Source organism: Cnephaeus nilssonii (assembly GCF_951640355.1).
Source record: "Cnephaeus nilssonii genome assembly, chromosome: Y".
Taxonomy (NCBI): Eukaryota; Metazoa; Chordata; class Mammalia; order Chiroptera; family Vespertilionidae; genus Cnephaeus; species Cnephaeus nilssonii.
In genome coordinates, this window is record NC_137096.1 from 7,042,041 (window position 1) to 7,061,439 (window position 19,399).

Sequence of the window (19,399 nt, forward strand, 5' to 3'; positions counted from 1 at the left end):
TTAAGGTAAGGAGTGGATTGTTGTAAAATTTGAATTAGCCGGGTGTAAAACGTGGGTAATCCTTAAAAATGCTTTAAACTATGCTCATAGCTCAAAGATGCTGTTAAGAATAGTCAGATTCTTGATTTCTTTCTTAAGTTTTGTTGATGAAACCTGGGAAAAGGTTAGAAAGCAGTTGTGTGACCAATACTCAGCAAAAGTCCAGAAAAAAATTCCTATTTCAATTGGTGATGGCCTTGATTCAGCACAGGAGAGCTTAAGAATGTCTATGTGGGGTGCAGTGGAAGGGTGCAAGTCTCTAAGAATACCATCTGCACCTCCTCTGCCTCCATGTGTAAACTACTTGTAACCAGGTAGAAAAGGATAAAAGGAACTTCTCAGCAACTGCCAATAATTCTTTTATCTTAAAACTCTTTTTCTTTCCTTAAAAAATAAAAATATATAAAAATTGCAAAAGTAAAAAAATAAATAAAAACAATAGATGCCAGACCATTACTGAAACTTCCCCTGAAGAAACAAGGAGGTGGGGGAAAGGCCACTTTGAGAGGCCTCATCTTCGCCATCTTTATTTATTTTCCAGCTAATGACTTAAAGCTTTTACAAATTCATAAATGCATCTGGGGTTTCTGTGCACATGTAAAGGGAAAAGGCCAGTTTAAAAACGAGTGCGCATAGTTTTGAGCTGAACTTGACTTTTTGCTGTGTACAGAATAAAAACCCGAGACTGTTTTGGCCTTAAAAATGGCAAAGATGAACCAGAGAAAGAAATACAGGCCAGTTTCCCAAGACATCTAAAGTAACTCTTGAAATTTCCCACCAGAGGCAAGTAAATAGCAGGAAGAAAATAGTCAAGTTTACATATGAATGACTGAGAGTTTGCTTCTTGACTTCCCCAGCAGGAAAATTGTGACCGTTTTGAAATTTAGAGGCTGGGCCAGGCCTATTGGCTGGAAATTTTAAAAGAACTTGGAAGTTTACTAAATCAAATGATAAATTTAAATGATCTAACTGTATTGAATTGTTATAATACTGAAATGTTGATCTGAGTATGCATTGCATGAAACCTAGAGATCAGAATTGAAACTCTTAATTAATTATGTCTTGTATTTATTCTTAGAAATATAAAGTGTTATTGTGTTATTAATCTAGGACATGCTAAAAATATTTGACTGGCCAGCTCTAAAAGTTTAAATTTGATATATTAAGATAATTATAAAAAAAGTATTATAATCTTTAAATCATATACAGATATATATATATATATATATATATATATATATATATATATATATATATATATATATATATTTGATGGTTTTTTACCATGTTAAAATTTCAAGGTCTTAACAGAGATGATTCTTGGAAAGCTCCAAGGGCCCGGAGTAATACAAGAAATTTATCCTCTCTTCTTAAAGGAAATCTTTTTAGAAAAAGATCTAATATACTTGAAATTGCATGGAAAGCCTTATCAAATAAAAATTAATAAATATACTTTAAATGTTATGAAGGTTTTGGCCCCAAAAATGGCAAAACAGAGTAACTAAATAATTGACAGCCAGTTTGAAATTGGATTGCCATGGCCTAGAGCAAAGGACATCCTTACATGATATTATTCTACAATGTCATTATAGTTTTTGATATTTTATACCAAACAAACTTACAAACTAATTCTTTGAATGATTGGCAGCAATTTAAAAAGGACATGAAAGGATTTAATCCCTTCCACTGTGTGGAAGGCCCCTTGGGAAGGCAATTGAGCATTCTATATTGGTCCTTTTTGCCAAGAGGGACCCTCCCACAGCTGTTGCCTGAGTTTTCAGTTCATGCCGAGGTTGAAGCCTCGTGATGGCTGGTACCACGGATCTGTCTCTCGCACAATGGCATGAGCTGGGCCCTCCATGGAGAAGAAACCTGGGTTCCCCAAGATATGTGATCAATGCCAGGGCCCCGCCAGCGGGCGAGGGGATCCCAAGGCAGGTGTTGGGCATGGAGGCCATAGGGGCATAGGCTACCAAGGAGACAGAACTGAACCTCACATCACCCTGCTTGGCCCCGGAGGATGGCTGGTTAGTCAAAGACGGGTAAGATTCCTCAAGGGAGGAACAACCTAAGACAGGCACAGTCGCAAGGGGCCATCAGGAGAGAATTTGGGGGTCAACAGAGGTGGGGCACAGAACCTCACCCCCCCAACATTGCAGGGGCTTGAACACTTGCCCCTTCTGAGGGAGGTCTCCTGCCCCATGGCTGCTTCGTGCTTCCCATGCCCAGCTCAGATCGGGACCCAGGCAACATACAGAGACTTGGCCCAGCTCAAATCGGAAAGAGACCCATATAACAGAGAGACATGGCCCAGCTTGGATTGGGACCCAGGCAACAGAGAGTTGGCCCATGGCAGCTGCCCTATGTCTAAATCCAGCCTAAATCCAGGAATGCTCAGGGCTTTCTCAAGGATACAAATAAACCTTTCCATTAACATTTACAGGATAAACTAAGATTGTTGTTTAGAGTATTAAAATTTTAACAGTAAAATAGTCAAATTTTCAGATTAATTTAAATTGGCTAAATGGAATAATTGAATATTCAAGAAAATTTAATTGTGCAAAAGGCTGTTCCTAAAGTATTAACTAAAATTTCTATTGGTAGTTCATTTCATGGTAAAATTACTTAACATGTAATGAACCTAAAAGCAGTCATATTTTTGTGCAAAAAATTAAAACTTAAAGTGATCAAGACTGCATTATAAAAATTTTGCAAAAGCCTCCTAATAATTAAATCAAAAACAAAGGGGGGATAGTGGAAAAATATTATGTAAGGAAAAATATCCAGAAAAATTTTTACTTTGAAAACTAATTTTCATTTATAATACTAAGAGCAGGACACCTATGAAAAAACACACTTGGTATCAGAATAAGCCAAAGGAAAATCATTTTGGGCAAAAAATGAAAAGGATCCCAAGTCAAATCTATAGAAAGGATTGTTTTACTAACTTTTGGTCGAGAATATGTTTGTATATTTTCAGAAAACAACTCCAAGACCATGTGGATTCCTGCAGGAGAGGAGTTGTCAGGTCTGCTCCAACCATGAAGACAAGAGGAGAAACAGTCCAGGGATGGAAGACGCTGATGACGCTTTGCCGTGCTAGCAGTCAGCAGCTGTGCCTCACTGCAGGATGCCCAGGACCAAACCAGAGACTGTCGGGCCTGCATCGCCACCGTTTGTCCACCATCCAGATATCATTGCTGACATGTACACATGAGGAACTGCTGAACATTGAAATTGGGACTCAAACATTTTTCATTCTTATATGTTTATTTCTGGTCTGTAAATGCAAGATATTTTTTTAAAAAAAATTAAAAATGGGGGAGATGTAGAGGGCCCCCTGGGAAGACACATGGACATTCTTTAGATTGCTGAGCCCAAGATATTTGACAGAGTCATATTAGTTGCACCCCGCCCCAGGAGTGCGGAGGTGTTGTCATTTCCTGGCTTACCTTTGTCTAGGTTCCGGAAGAGGGCTTTGAGATGTGGGAACCAGTCTACCACCAGAAAAGAGGAAATGAAATAGACCTGGGCCCTCCCAAGCTCCTTTAATCTTAAGTTTTCCAGTGAACCCCCCTTGTATATGGGAGTATAAATAAATGTGCTGTGTGGCTCAGGGAGTCGTCTGTCTCTCCAGCAGAAGAGGTCAGCGACCCACCTGGCACCCAGCTTGCATCTACTTCTGTGTCTCTTTATTTCTTTATTTCTCAATCCCTGGACGCCTCTATCAAGAACCAGTTTCATCTCTCTCCGTGCTGGCCACGGAAAAGGGAGATCCCCGCCGCATCAGGCCCCCGCACCATGTAGCAATTTTGGACTATTGAGAAGACACTCTAACCAGGTAGGTATGCTTCAGGGTGAAAGAGTGCATATTTTAAGGCTTTTAGTAAAAATTGTCCAAGGACCCTTCGCCAGCCGAGTATGGGGGTCAAGTATCTCTATTCAGGAATATAGCATTTCCCTCTCCAATATAGCCCTGCTCATCCCCAGGGCGCAGTTCCAGGACGGTTTGTCCCACCCCCATGACCCTCTCTATTGGTTTGCAGTTTCCCGGGATACATGGCCATGAACACGCTGGTCCACAGTGCCAACTGCCAAGTAGTGGGTTTCATTGTCACCACCACAGGATGGATCTTCTCCATGACCTGCATGGGCCTGGCGGAGTGGCAGGTTTGGTACATGGAGAACAGCTCTGCCACCTCCCCGGGGCTGGCCTGTGTAGGGATGTGGAAGGTCTGCACTTACCAGTCCAACAGCCTCCAGAGCAGAGCCATAGCATGTCATCGCTACACCTACAGTGACACCTACATGCCAATCAGTATTCGAATCGCTCAGCACCTGCTGCTGGCTGCCAACCTCCTGGCTCTCTTGGGGAAAGTGCTCACGGTCATGGGCCTGCAGAAAGTGTGCTTTGATCATCTTCAGAAGAAAAACACCTGCAATCTGTTCTTCTCTTCCAGTGTCCTGAGCATCATAGCTGGCGCATTTATCTTCATGGCTGTGATCTGGAACTACCACTCTGTGATGAATGAAGAGGGCATATGCTTCCCGCCATCCTTCCACATCCCCTTCAGGCCCAACAAGCAGGAGATCGGCAGCACCGTCCCCATGGCGGTTCTGGCTGCCATCCTGATGCTGCTGAGTGGGCTGTTTACCCTCTCTTACCAGCTTCCCCCCAACAACCAAGTGTACCCCCAGGTCTCAGAAATGAGAAATTCCCAGTTTCAAAGCTTTGTAAATCCACAATGGCCAGTTTATCGGGGTAAAGTTTTATCAGGATGCTCTAGGAAATGGTTGCAAGGACTCACGACCATAGAAAAGGCCATTTTGAGCAGAAAGTGGGCATTTGTTTATGTCCAAGTTGAGATCCTTGATTGGTTAATGAACTTCCATTAAAAAAAAACAACACCACTGTCCACCTGTCTTAATTATTGGGGGCTCGGTGCACAAAGATTTGTGCACAAGGAGTGGGTCCCTCAGCCCACCTGCATCCTCTCCAATCTGGGAACCTTCAGGGGAGCCCTCTCCAATCCCATAATTTCTGTCTGTCTTTGAAATCATATGAGCGGATTTTCTGAGACCCCAACCCAGTTTGGTTTGGTGATCACAGAATAATAGAGGTCCTTTCCTTTTTATTTCCCTTTGGTCCAATTGTGGAGATTTCCTAGAAGTCACAGGATATCTTCCCTTTAATATTTCCTCAACACTGTGACTTTACTTATGCCTCTCACCTTTGCTTTCCCTCCATCCCCTACCCACAACAGTAACTTGCTCGAGGCTCACTTTGCTCTAGTGTTTTGGAGATCCCGCAATGCGCCAGCCAACAGACCTACGATTCCCAGAATTCCTGGTGCTCCGCGAGCTCTTGGTTTCCACTTCCAGTCCAGGGGCTGCACAATCCAAGAGGACTGTGAACTCCAGCCACCTCCAGGCAGGGCTGACAGGACCAGCCAATCCAGTGTCGTCCCCGGGACCACGGCCGCTTGGCATCTTACCCTGCCCCAGGCTGCTCAGCACATGCGTGCATAGGCCTTGAGCTTCCTAGGAGCTGGAATGCCCCCCGAGTCACTACAGAGAAAGGGCGGGCATCCCGCCCTGCTCCCAGCCACTCGATGCCTGTGGCCGTGCCCTCTGCTCACGGGCCCGGCCATCTCTCCCTGGTTAATTTGCATGCTCATCTCTGATTGGCTGTGGGCATCTCCTTGGTACGGTCAATTTACATATTTTTTCTATTATTAGTATAGATAATCAAGGTTATATACCTATTGTGTGAAAATGAGAGTTGCTCGGATTCTCACAGCTCCCTCTCAAACTGCCACTACAAACAACCAACCAGACCTTCTATGCCATGGCCCTAACACCTCTCCACTCCACCTGTACAGGCAATTTTCCCAAATGTGCAAAAGCAAAATAGTGGAAGGAATCCGCCTTCCATTACCAGACTCAGAAGTTATTATGATTCTGCCATAATCATTTTCTCTCTCCTTCCTTCCCTTCTTTTCATCTATTTTTCTTTCTCTGAAGACCTAAAGCAAATCCCAGACATCACATTCCTTCATCCTTATACACTTCAAAAGTAGTGTCTAAAAAAAGGACATTTCCCTGCAAAATGACAGTACACCTTTTACGTTAACAACCTTTTGTTGTTATTATCAAACTCTTATTAGAATTTTTAAAGCTTTAAAAATAATTGTACAGCCCTAGCTGGTTCGGCTCAGTGGATATAGCATCGGACTGCGGACTGAAAGGTACCAGGTTCTATTCTGGTCAAGAGCACATACCCAGGATTTGAGCTGGATGCCCAGTGGGGGCATATAGGAGGCAGCCTATCAATGATTCTCTATCATCATTGATGTTTCTCTCTCTCTCTCCCTCTCCACACCTCTCTGAAATAAAAAATAATATATTTACAAAAATAATTGTACAATTTTATTTCTTTTATTGCATAAGATGTTCAGGCTGCCTCTTAAGGCTCAATTGAAAGCATTCCCCCTTCCACACCTTCTTTGCTATTTTCATAAAAAGATTTTGGTTTGCTGAAGAAAATGAGCCAATTGTCCTGTGTTTAAAATTGCTACCTATCTCTTAAAGCTTAACTGGATTCCGAGTCAGCATAGGTCTTGTTTCTACAAATCTAGGTAACTGCCCTCAGAACCTCACTCCATAGGTATACCCTGTGTGAAAAAAAACAACAACAACACATTTCTCTTCCATGCTTCATGGGTGGTCCAACTCACTTCCTGGGTAAGTTGTAAGCTCCCCCCGCCCCTGCCCGCTCCTCTACTAACATCCTCATCTCATTACAATCCAAAATCATGTTTATAGGCATTTCAGGAGAGACAACTTCAGCTCACTCTCTTACTGATGGCTTCTTTCAGGTCATATTAACTAGATATCTTTCATGTGAGAAGTGCTTCTAATATATCTAGTCAAGTACTGCGGGGCCATAACATACACTTTACCCACACCCTCTGTTTCATTGCTCACAGCACCTCAGAAGTTTCAAAGGACTGACTTAAAACTCAACAATTAACTGGGGGAGGTCATTAATAGGTTTAAATTGAGACAGACTCACTTTAATGTGAGAGCTACAGCAGAGAAATCCAAGGGCTGACGTGAAATGACTTTCTTCTCAAAGAATACTTATGTCTCTGAGAGCAGAGTGTGTGACAAAATTTCCCCTTGGAGCATAAGTATATCAGTTACTTAAACATGTGTTCCAAAGACATTGCCTGTGGACCCCAGAATATTCATTGGATCCTTTGGCTATGGGCAAGGGATTCTTCCCTCTTCCCTCTGATAGAGCAAGTGTAAAGTGGTAGATGCCCCTTCTCTGTCTGCTGTGATTTGCACAATGTCCTTAGAACTGGGAGGAAGTCACAGCCTCTGCATTGAGTGAGAGTCCCTGGCCCCCATCACAGGGGTTTGAAAGGAGCCTTTGGGTTCCATGGGATTTTCAGGGCTGGCCTGCAGTCAAGTCTTACCCATTCTCCTTGCAGGTCTGGAAGGCTGGGATATGGTTCCTAGGTAAACACCATGTTTCCCCCCATGAAATCTGTCCCCGAAGTAGGCCTTGTTAACAGACTGACAGGACATATAAGTTTGAAACAGGACGTGTGTTATTTAAGTGAGTCAAACCTGTGGTTATTTGAAAAAGGAAGCTCTTGGGAGACATGCTTCTGATGAGGACCAATTTCTGGAACATGATACCCTGCTGAGGGAAGTGCGCCTGCCTCCTGCTGGTCCAAAAGGAGAATGATTGAACCTCTGGGGCTGTGGAAAGCTGTCTCTTGACCCCTCTTTGCCTTCACTGTCAACAGAGAGCAAGTGGACAGGTCATAAGGGTTCAGACACAGCAGGTGAGGCGGCCACCATGGCGGGGTGTGCTCTGGGGAAGCTGGGAAAAGAGTTCCTAGCCCTTGTCAAGGGCTCTTTGGGAATGACTGTTTAAGGTTCTCACTTAATTATTTTTTCACAGGAATAAGGCAAGAGAATGTGCCCTGTGCATTTCCCATCAGGGCAGCACAAAGCGAGGGCGCCTGAGGGCGGTGATATTTCTCTCATTCTTCCTCCTCCCTGGGAATCCTTCCAAGGTGCCCAGGAGCTAGAGGCTGCCATGTGGCCTTTGGTTTGGGGGTCAGCGTGGGACAGTGTCGGGACTCTGTGGGGGCACCAGGCAGGGAGGGGTCCCTGTGAGAGCACTTGAGGAGGGAGACCCAGCAGAGGCAGCGCCTGGGCTCAGGGACACCAGCAGGTGCCTGTCTCAGTGCCCACCCAGTGAGCTGACTGTTTCCTGACTCAGGAGTCACTTTGCCCTTTCTCTTCCTTGTTCTCCCTGTTTGCCACCCCCTTTGGCCCTTTCTTCTCCCGCCCACCTCCATCCCCAGCTCACTTGACCCGTGTAATTTCCTAGCAGGAACTCTTCCAGGGAGACAGTAAGGTCCAACTGGAAGCAGAGTCCGGTGACAGCCAGGACCCAAGTCAGTTTCATCCCAAGTTCCTGGTCCAAGGACTGATCTGGTATCGCACGCCCCCTCGCCCCCTTGCCCTGGCCCTGGCTACCTATCATAACACTTGCTCCCCATTTCCGTGGCTCTTCTTCCAGGGTTTCTACTTAAGACTTGGATGGATTACAGTGACTATTTGGTCTAAGACCTTAAAAAGGACATTTATACAGTAGAAAGACTTCAACTCTTGAAGACCTGTTCAGTGACTCTGGCCCTTTAAGGAGCCTATTGTCACAGGCCTACAGGCCTGCCCTGGGAGCCATGGAAACATAAAAATGTTTGGTTTCCTCATCTCTGTTACAGCCTGGCAGTTGCTACCATTTGTACCTCTGAGACGTCCTCCTCCTGCCTTCTGTATTGGTTGGGTAACCATTGCGCTTTATTTTTTACCCTCGTTAAGAGAGCCCTGAGATTTCTTGGGGTGGGGGCGTGTCTATGTAATCCATTCATTTGCTCTGTGAACAGGTTAACTGTCATCAGCAGTCCTGCAGAGAGGTGAATGTAGGCCACTTTAATTGTTCATCTTTTATGTAAGACTTGTCTAGTTTAAAAACATGTTTTTATTGATTTCAGAGAGAGAGAGGAAGGGACAGGGAGAGGGAGAAGAAACATCAATGATGAAAAACACTGATTGGCTGCCTACTGCACCAGTCCTACTGAGAATAGAGTATCCAACTGACCAGGAATTGAACCTTGACCTCCTGGTTCAGAGGTTGACTATCAACAACTGAGACATACCAATGAGGCCCACCATGCCATTTAAAGTGGTCCTTCCACATAATTTGTTCAGGGCTATCTGGCTCAAAAGAATGATCTTTATAAATAAGGCATCTTCCATTAATATCTGGCCATGAGAAGGAATTTCTGCTATCAGCTTGGGCATTTTCTCCTCCTGTCCCTCCCACTGGGGGTCCCTCAGAATAAAGCCCGAACCCCTCAAAGCTCTCCATGCACTGGCTTCGATGCCCACTCCTGTTCACCCTTTGTTCATTTCTATTCTTGTATTGCTCTTTATGCCCCCATTTATCTCCAACTTAAAATATAGAAATATCCCTGGTAATCCCAGCAGATGCCATCTTGTTTTATCTTCCCAGTGTATTTCAGAATGGGCAAAAATAAGATCCTGCTACACACTTATAATTTTCTTATCCTCATTTTATTTATTTTTAATTTTGTATTATGAATTTTAACTGAATTTTAGAGATAGAAGAAGGAAGAGGGAGAATAGAAACATCTGTCAGCTGCTTCCTGCATGCCCCCCTAAAAGGGACCATGCTAGCACCTCAGATATGTGTCATGACCAGAAATCAAGCCGGCAACTTTTTGGTGCACAGGACAATGCCCACCCAGCTAAGCCACCTCAATCAGGAATCTTATTTTCATTTTAAATTCAACCCACCATGACCTTTTCCCATGATACTTAATTCTCTTCTCCTCTCATGTCTGCTGGGTTCTACAGGGAATTAATTACTTTAATACTAAGTATTGAAACATATTTGTGTGCCAGAATTAATCCTCCATTGCTTCCTAAGTTTTTTTTATTGTTTTTATTTCAAAACTAGTAGCCCGTTTGCACGAAAATTCTTGCAATAGACCTTCATTCACCTGGCTGCCTGCACCAGTTTTCTGCCGGCACCAGGGACCCAGGCCTTGGCTGTGGCCACTGCCTTCTGCCTTTTTCAGGGTCGGGGCTTGGCTCCGGGCGGTGGCCTTGGGCTCCGTGGCACCCAACATCCTTGCTAAGGATGGCAGGAGCCGACCCCCAGTGGTTTCCTGCTATCGGTGCAGGCTCCCCGCTGGTGCCCAAGGCCCGGAAAGCCTCGGCCCCTGGGACCCCCGGGAGCGGCGGGAGGGACAGGAGGGGCCGGCCACGCCCCCCCAAGTGGCCGATGGACCCCTGACCCCAGGAGGGGAGGGAAGGGCCGGGTCACGCCCCCCCTGGTGGCCGATCACCCCCGGGACCCCCAGAAGAGGCCCGGCAACGCCCCCCGGGTGGCCGATCGCCCCAGGCACCCGGGGGAGCGGTGGCATGGGCCCGGCCACGCCCCCTGGGGTGCCGATAGCCCCAGGCACCCCGGGAGTGGCAGCATGGGTCCGGCCGAGTGGTGGGTTTGGTACATGGAGAAGAGCTCCACCCCCTCCCCGGGGCTGGCCTGTGTATGAATGTGGAAGGTCTGCACTTACCAGTCCAACAGCCTCCAGAGCAAAGTTATAGCCTGTCACCTCTACACCTACAGTGACACCTACCTGCCGCTGAATATTCGCATCGCTCAGCACGTGCTGCTGGCCGCCAGCCTCCTCATTCTCCAGGGTAAAGTGCTCATGGTCATGGGCCAGCAGAGAGTGTGCGTGGGTCATCTTCAGAAGGAAAACACCTGCAATCTCTTCTTGGCTTCCGGAGTCCTGAGCATCATAGCTGGCGCATTTATCTTCATTGCTATGATATGGACTACCACTCTGTGATGAATGAAGTGGGCATATGCTTCCCACCATCCTTTCACATCCCCTTCAGGCCTGACCAGCAGGAGATGGGCAGCAACGTCCCTGTGGCGGTTCTGGCTGCCATCCTAATGCTGCTGAGTGGGCTGTTTACCCTCTCTTACCAGCTTCCCTGGACAGCCAAGTGTATCCCGAGTTCTCATAAGTGTGAAATTCCTGGTTTCATAGCTTTGCAAATCCACAATGAGCAGTTTATGGGGGTGAAGTATTATCAGAATGCTCTAGGAAATAGTTGCAAGGACTCACCACAATAGAAAAGGCTATTTTCAGTTCCAAGACCTTGTCAAGGGCTCTTTGGGAATGACTGTTTAAGGTTCTCACTTTTTTATTTTTTCACAGGAATAAGGCAAGAGAATGTGTCCTGCACCTTTCCCATCAGGGCAGCACACAGCAAGGGCGCCTGAGGGAGGTAGCATTTCTCTCATTCTTTCTCCTCCCTGGGATCCTCCCAAAGTAAGGTCCAACTGGAAACAGAGTCAGGTGACAGCCAGGGCCCAAGTCAGTTTCACCCCAAGGTCCTCGTCCAAGGACTGTTCAGGGAGGCCACCCGGTGGCCTGGAACTAGCTCCCTGTCATGAGACTTGCTCCCCAACAATATGGCTCTATTTCCAGTTTTTCTACTTAACTCACGGATGGATTACAGTGACTATTTGGTCTAAGACTTCAAAAAGGACATTCTACAATAGAAAGACTTCAACTCTTGAAGACCTGTTCCATGGCTCTGGCCCTTTAAGGTGGGCCTGCAGGCCAGCCCTGGGAGCCATGGAAACATAAGAATGTTTGGTTTCCTCATCTCTGTTACATCCTGGCAGTTGCTACCATTTGTACCTCTGAGACGTCCTCCTCCTGCCTTCTGTATTGGCTGGGTAACCATTGTGCTTTATTTTTTACCCTAGTTAAGAGACCCCTGAGATTTCTTGGGAGGGGGGTGTCTATGTAATCCCTTTATTTGCTCTGTGAACAGTTTAAGTATTTCCTACAGTTGAATGCAGCTTTTCATAATTTCTCAGTGATTTCATAGATTGGGATACAGTGTGTTTTCTGCTCTTTTCATGGGATTTTCCTGCATTGTACCAAATTCTTTCTACTCTCTGTGCTCACAATGGAAAATGATTTATTCTTGTTTTGGAACTCTTTTATATAATTTACTGTTGCTTTTCAGTGAGTACCCAGAATTTTCTAACACTGCTATACTCTGCTTTCTGCTCTCTTTCATGGATATCACCACATTGTACAAACACCTTTCTAGACTCTTTCCTCGCATTCCTAAGTGACTTTCACTTGTCTTCTCTCTATTAGGTATACATCACTGCTGATTTTTAGAGAATTCCTAGGGCTTCTATCACTGTGCTCTTGTGTGGTTACAGCTTCATTTGATTCTCCCACATTGTACAAATACCTTTATTCACACTTTCCTAAAGGTGAGGAAGGTGTACATTTGTCTTCCCAAGATTTAGTATCAATTACTTCTGTGTTTGTCAATACATAGTGGTTTCTATCACAGTTATAGTATGCTTACTGTTCTATCTCTTGGACATCCCCCATTTTACAAACTCCTTTCTATATTTTTTCCTCATATAGAGAAGTTAGTTTTGTTTTCAATGATATACACTTGTTTTCTAAGTATTTCCTACAGTTTACTGCAGCTTTTCATGATTCTAGGTGATTTCTTGGAGAGAGAAGTGCTGTTCACTGATTTCAAAATATTTTCAAAAGTGTTCTCTAATGTGGGTATTGCTCTTCAGCTCAGATTTCTCCTTGTGCTCAAAAACAGTTCTAGAGTCTTTTCTCATTTTCAAAAGAGATTTTCACTTGTTTATAAGTATTTTGTCGTTTACTGCTGCTTTTCAGTGAACTCACATTGGTTTCTATCACTGTGCTATATTGTGCATATTCCTCTTTTTTATTATTTCACAGACTTTTATATTCAACTTTCTGGACTCTTTCCTCTCATTCAAAGTGACTTTCACTTGTCTTCTCTCTATTTGGTGTACATCAGTGCTGATTTTCATCAAATTCCTAGCGCTTCAAACATTGTGCTCCAACGTGGTTACAGCTGTCTTTAAGCGATTTTCTCACATTGTACAAAAACTCTTTTTCACTCTTTCCTCAAAGTGTGAAATGATGTACATGTATTTCCAACAATTTTGTATCACTTACTGATGAGTTTAAGTGAATTCACAGTGTTTTTCTAGAATAGTTTGACAATTCTTACTACTCTATTTCATGTACATCACCGCATTTCACAAACTCCTTTAATTATTTTTTCCTCACATAGAGAAGTGAGTTTTACTTGTTTTGAAACCATTTGCATCAGTTACTGCTCCTTTTCAGTGAATTACATTAGGTTTTTAACACTGTCCTACATATAGTGTGCTTACTGCTCTACTTAAGGGATTGCCACACATTGTAAAAACATTCTATCCCCACAGGACATAGAATGTTTTTTTCCACACCATTTCCTCACATTGAGAAATGATTTACACTTCTTTTCCAAGTATTTCCTACAGTTTACTGCTGCTTATCTATTATTTTCCAGTGATTTATTAGTTTGGGATATATTTTACTATCTGCTCTTTACCTGGGATTTTCCCAAATTGTACCATCTTCTTTCTTCCCTCTGTGCTCTCAATGGGAAATGATTTACTCTTGTTTTCCAACCCTTTTATATAGTCTATTGTTGCTTTTCAGTGGGTACCCAGAGGTTTCCAACACTGCTATACATTGCATCCTGCTCTTTTTCATGGATATCACCTCATTTTACAAACACCTTTCTAATTTCTATCCTCACAGAGCGATGTGATTTTTACTTGTCTTAAGCATTTTGTATAAATTACTGGTGTTTTTCATTCAGTTACTAGTGGTTTGTAACACTGTGCTATGGTGTGTTTCTGCTCTTTAGCACTGAAATACCCACATTGTCAAACACTTTTGTATAGTCTTTCCTCAAGTTCATAAGTGATTTCCACCTGTTTTCCGTCTGTATTATAGAGATTACAGCTGCTGTTCACTGATTTCAAAGTGCTTTCAAAAGTGTGCTCTAACTTATGTATTGCTCTTCAGCACATATCTCCTAGTGCTCAAACACCATTCTACACTCTTTCCTCAAATTCCAATGTGATTTTTAACTTGTTTTCCAGCTATTTTGTTATTTACTGCTGCTTTTCAGTGAATTCTCATTGTTTTCTAATATTGTACTATGTTGTGCATATTGCTCTCTTTTATTGATTCAACCGCATTGTACAAACACCTTTCTAGACTCTTTCCTCACATTCCTAAGTGACATTCACTTATCTTCTCTCTATTTGGTGTTCGACACTGATGATTTTCAGTGAACTCCTAGGGCTTCTAAGACTGCTATAGTGCTGTTACAGCTTTCTTTATGTGATTTTCCCACATTGTACAAACACCTTTCTTCAACACGCCTCACATTGAGAAATGCTTTACAATTTTTTTCCAAATATTTCCTACAGGTTACCTCAGCTTTTCGTAAATTCTCAGTGATTTCTGATATTGGGTATAGTGTGTTTTCTGCTTTTTACACGGGATTTTACCACATGGTATCTACTTCTTTCTTCCCTCTGTGCTCACATTGAGAAATCATTTACTCTTGTTTTCCAGCTCTTTTCTATAGTTTACTGTTGCTTTTCAGTGAGTACCCAGAGGTTTCTAACACTCTGCTTCCTGCTCTCTTTCATGAATATCACCACATTGTACAAACACTTTTCTAGACACTTTCCTCATGTTCCAAAGTGATTTTCACTTGTCTTCTCTATTCGGTGTATGTCACTGCTGATTTTCAGTGAATTCCTAGGGCTTCTAACAATGTGCTCTATTGCGGTTACAGCTGTCTTTATGTGATTTTCCTGCATTGTACAGAAATTTAGCTTCCCTCTTTCCTCACAGTGAAAAATGATGTAGACTTGTTTTCCACTGATATTGTATCATTTACTGCTGCATTTCAGTGAATACAGAGTGTTTTCTAACACAGTTATAGTATGCTAACTGCTCTATTTCATGCATATCCTCACATTTTTCAAACTTGTTTCTACATTATTTTTTCCCATAGAGGTGACTTTTACCTGTTTACTAACCAGTTGCAATCAGTTACTGCTGCTTTCCAATGAATTACTGGTGGTTTTTAACACTGTGCTGTAGTGTGCTTCCTGCTCTCTTTGAAATGATTTTCACGCATTGTATAAACACTTTTATTCAACATTGCCTCACATTGAGAAATGCTTTACACTTCTTTTTAATGAATTTCCTACAGTTTACTGCAGCTTTTCGTAATTTCTTAGTGATTTCTTAGATTGATGTAGTGTGCTTTCTGCTCTTTACATGGAATTTTCTCACATTGTACCAACTTCTTTCTTCCCTCTGTGCTCAAATTGAGAAATTATTTATTCTTTTTTCCCCATTTTTTTAAATTAAGGTATTATATGTGTACATATTTTACCATTGCCTCCCCACTCTACTATCATACATGCCCTCACCCCCCAGTGTTTTGCGTCCATTGCTAATGCTTATATTCATGCATACAAATCCTTTGGTTGATCTCTTATCTCCCCACCTCTCCCTAAATTTCCCAATGTAATTTGACAGTCTATTTGATGCTTTTCTGCCTCTGTATCTATATTTTTGTTCATCAGTTTATAATGTTCTTTATTATCCACAAATGAGTGAGATCATGTGGTATTTTTCTTTCATTGATCAGCTTATTTCACTTAGCATAACGTTCTCCAGTTTCATCTAGGTTGTTGCAAATGGTAAGAATTCCTTCTTTTTTGTGGCTTCATAGTATTCCATTGTGTTGATGTACCATAGTTATTTCATCCAGTCATCTTTTGACGGGCAGCTAGGCTGTTTCCAAATCTTAGCTATTGTAAATTGTGCTGCTATGAACATAGGGGTGCATATATCCTTTCTGATTGGTGTTTCTATTTTCTTAGGATATATTCCTTGGAGTGGGATTACTGGTTCAAATGGGAGTTCCATTTTTAGTTTTTTGAGGAAACTCCATACTATTCTCCACAGTGGCTGCACCAGTCTGCATTCCCACCAGCAGTGCCCGAGGGTTCCTTTTTCTCTGCATCCTCGCCAAAACTTGTCCTTTGTTGATTTGTTGATGATAGTCATTCTGACAGGTGTGAGATGATACTTCATTGTTGTTTTCATTTGCATCTCTCGGATAATTAGTGACTTTGAGCATGTTTTCATGTGTCTCTTGGCCTTCCTTCTGTCTTCTTTTGAAAATATTCTATTTCGGTCCGTTGCCCATTTTTTATTGGATCATTTATCTTCCTTTTACTAAGTTGTATAAGTTGCCTATAGATGTTGGAGATTATAACTTTATGAGTGATAACATTTGCAAATATGTTCTCCCATAGAGTGGGCTTTCTTGTTTTGTTGATTGTTCCTTTTGCTGTGCAAAAGCTTTTATTTTGATGTAGTCCCATTTGTTAATTTTCTCTTTAGCTTCCATTGCCCTCGGAGCAGTATCAGTGAAGATGTTATTTCAGCATATGTCTGAGATTTTGCTGCCTGTGGATTCCTCTCTTATTTTTATGGTTTCCCGTCTTATGTTCAAGTCCTGTATCCATTTTCAGTTTATTTTTGTGTATGGTGTAAGTTGGTGATCTAGTTTCATTTTTTTTGCATGTATCTGTCCAATTTTCCCAACACCATTTATTGGAGAGACTGTCTTGACTCCATTTTATGTTCATGCCTCCTTTGTCAACTATTAATTGAGCATAGTGGTTTGGGTCAATATCTGGATTCTCTTCTATTCCATTGGTCTATATGTCTGTTCTTGTGCCAGTACCAGGCTGTTTTGAGAACAATGGCTTTGTAATACAGATTGAAATCTGGTATTGAGATACCTCCTACTTTATTCTTCTTTCTCAGGATTGCTGTGGCTATTCGGGGTCTTTTTTTATTCCAGATGAATTTTTGCAGAGTTCTTTCTAGATCTGTGAAATATGCCATTGGTATTTTAATGGGGAGTGCATTGAATCTATAGATAGCTTTGGGTATTATGGGCATTTTAATGATGTTGATTCTAACAATCCAAGAACATGATATGTTCTTCCATCTGTCTATGTCTTCCTCTATCTCTTTTTTCAGTGTCCTGTAGTTTTCCACGTATAGTTCTTTTACCTCCTTAGTTAAGTTTATTCCGAGGTATCTTAATTTTTTGGTACGATGGTAAATGGGATTGCTTTTTTAGTCTCTCTTTCTGTAAGTTAACTATTGGTGTATAGAAATGCCATAGGTTTCTTGGCATTAATTTTGTATCCTGCAACATTGCCCAATGCATTTATTAAGTCTATTAGTTTTTTGATGGAGTCTTTTGGATTTTTTATGTACAATATCATGTCATCTGTAAATAAGGATACCTTTACTTCTTCTTGTCCAATTTGGATTCCTTTTATTTCTTCTTCTGTCTAATTGCAGTGGCTAATACTTCCAATACTATGTCAAACAGGAGTGGTGAGAGTGGGCATCAACGTCTTGTTCCTGTTCATAGCGGAAATGGTTTTAGTTTTGCACACTGAGTATGATGTTAGCTGTGGGTTTATCATATATAGTTTTTATTATGTTGAGGTATTATCCTTTATTCCCAACTTGTTGAAATATTTTATCAAGAAAGGTTGTTGAATGTTGTCAAATACATTTTCTGCATCAATTGATAAAACTATGTGGTTTTCATCTCTCAATTTGTTTATGTGATATCTCATGTTTATTGATTTGAGGATATTTTACCATCCTTGCATTCCCGGGATAAATCCTACTTGGTCATGGTGTATGATCTTTACGATGTCCTTCTGGATCCATTATGCTAGAATTTTGTTGAAAATTTTGGCATCTATGTTCATGAGGGATGTTAGCATGTAATTCTCTTTCAATGTGTTGTCTTTATCTGGTTTTGGTATTAGGGTGATACTGGCTTCTTAGAAGGAGATTGGAAGTGTTCACTCCCCTTGAATTTTTTGGAATAGTCTGAGGAGGATAGGTTTTAATTCTTCCTTGAATGTTTGGTAAAACTCCCCTGTGAATCCGTTTGGCCCGGGGTTTTTTTTTTGCTAGGAGCTTTTTGATGACGGCTTCAATTTCTTCCATAGTTATTGGCCTATTGAGCTGTTTAGATTCTTTTTGATTGAGTTTTGGAAGGTTATATTTTTCTAGGAATATGTCCATTTCCTCCAAGTTGTCCAGTTTTTTGAAATAGAGTTGTTTGTAGTATTTTTTAACAATCCATTGTATTTCGGTGGTGTCTTTGTTATTTCTCCTCTTTCATTTCTGATTTTGTTTATTTGGGTCCTCTCTCTTTGCTTCTTGATAAGCCTGGCTAGAGGTTCATCAATCCTGTTTATCCTTTCAAGAATCAGCTCTTGATAGTTGATCTTTTGTATTTTTTTGTCTCTATATCTTTTATCTCTGCTCTGATCTTTATTATTGCCTTCCTTCTGCTTCCACTGGGCTTTTCTTGTTGCTCTTTTTCTAACTCTTTGAGTTGTAAGGTTAGGTGATGTATTACCATTGATTCTTTTTTTTACTGTAGGCTTGTAGAGCTATTAACTTTTCTTCAAGACTGCTTTAGCTGTGTCCCATAGATTTGTGATTGTTGTGTTTTCATTGTCATTTGTTGTCATGATGTTTTGGTTGTTTTTTTTTGACACCAAAGGGACTTTTATTTTGTGTGCTGAATTGTACAAATCCTCCTCTTGTGAATCCATTTATTCACTCAACCATTCATTATTAAACAAGTATCAAAGAGCATCAACAATGTGCCAGACATCATTCTAGGCACTGGGAAAACTAGATGATGGGATTCTTCCCCAACAAAACTTACTTTTCTGGGCTTGCCCCTTACTCTGCTCCCTCTGGCTCTTGGAGGTCACAGGCTTTCTGCTCATTTTTGTTCCTTCAGACTAATACACAATTCAGCCTGTAAGAGTTGGGACTCTCAGCTTTCCTGTCTTCTCTCCTCTCGTCTTTCTTCTTAGTATTGTATAATCTTGGAGAACTTCCAGAGTAAGACCTAGGCTTTCTGAGGTACGCCTTCTATATCTCAGCCTGCATGAAGAAAAGTTCCAAGTTGGTCACAGCCTCCCAAGCCCCAGACCTTGTTAGGTCTTGGGAAAAACAAGCTGGATATTAACCTACTTTACTTTGAACAAACCAGTGATGATCATGATGAATAAAGTTTCTTTTAAGATATGCTAAGTGTTTTTATAGCATACATACTACAATGTCCCGCATACTTTTCCCTCAGTTTACTAGTATTACCGTAATGCCTCCTCTTTCCTCCTATCATCTTTGTTGAAATAAAGCAACAATCATAATTCCATCAT

At 41.9% G+C, this 19,399-nt stretch overlaps 1 protein-coding gene and 1 pseudogene across 2 annotated transcripts in view; both read left to right on the plus strand.

Moving 5' to 3' along the window:
* Positions 1-19,399, plus strand: part of LOC307096509 (melanoma antigen preferentially expressed in tumors-like) — a 313,827-nt pseudogene that overhangs the window by 225,189 nt on the left and 69,239 nt on the right. The window lies entirely within an intron of this gene.
* Positions 4,099-19,399, plus strand: part of LOC307096486 (claudin-34-like) — a gene marked incomplete at both ends in the record, with an annotated part of 39,136 nt that continues 23,835 nt past the window's right edge. The window contains 2 exons of the mRNA XM_079766153.1: positions 4,099-4,773; positions 10,734-10,857. Of these exons, the coding sequence (XP_079622279.1) occupies positions 4,099-4,773; positions 10,734-10,857 (799 nt within the window). The remainder of the gene's footprint in view (positions 4,774-10,733; positions 10,858-19,399) is intronic.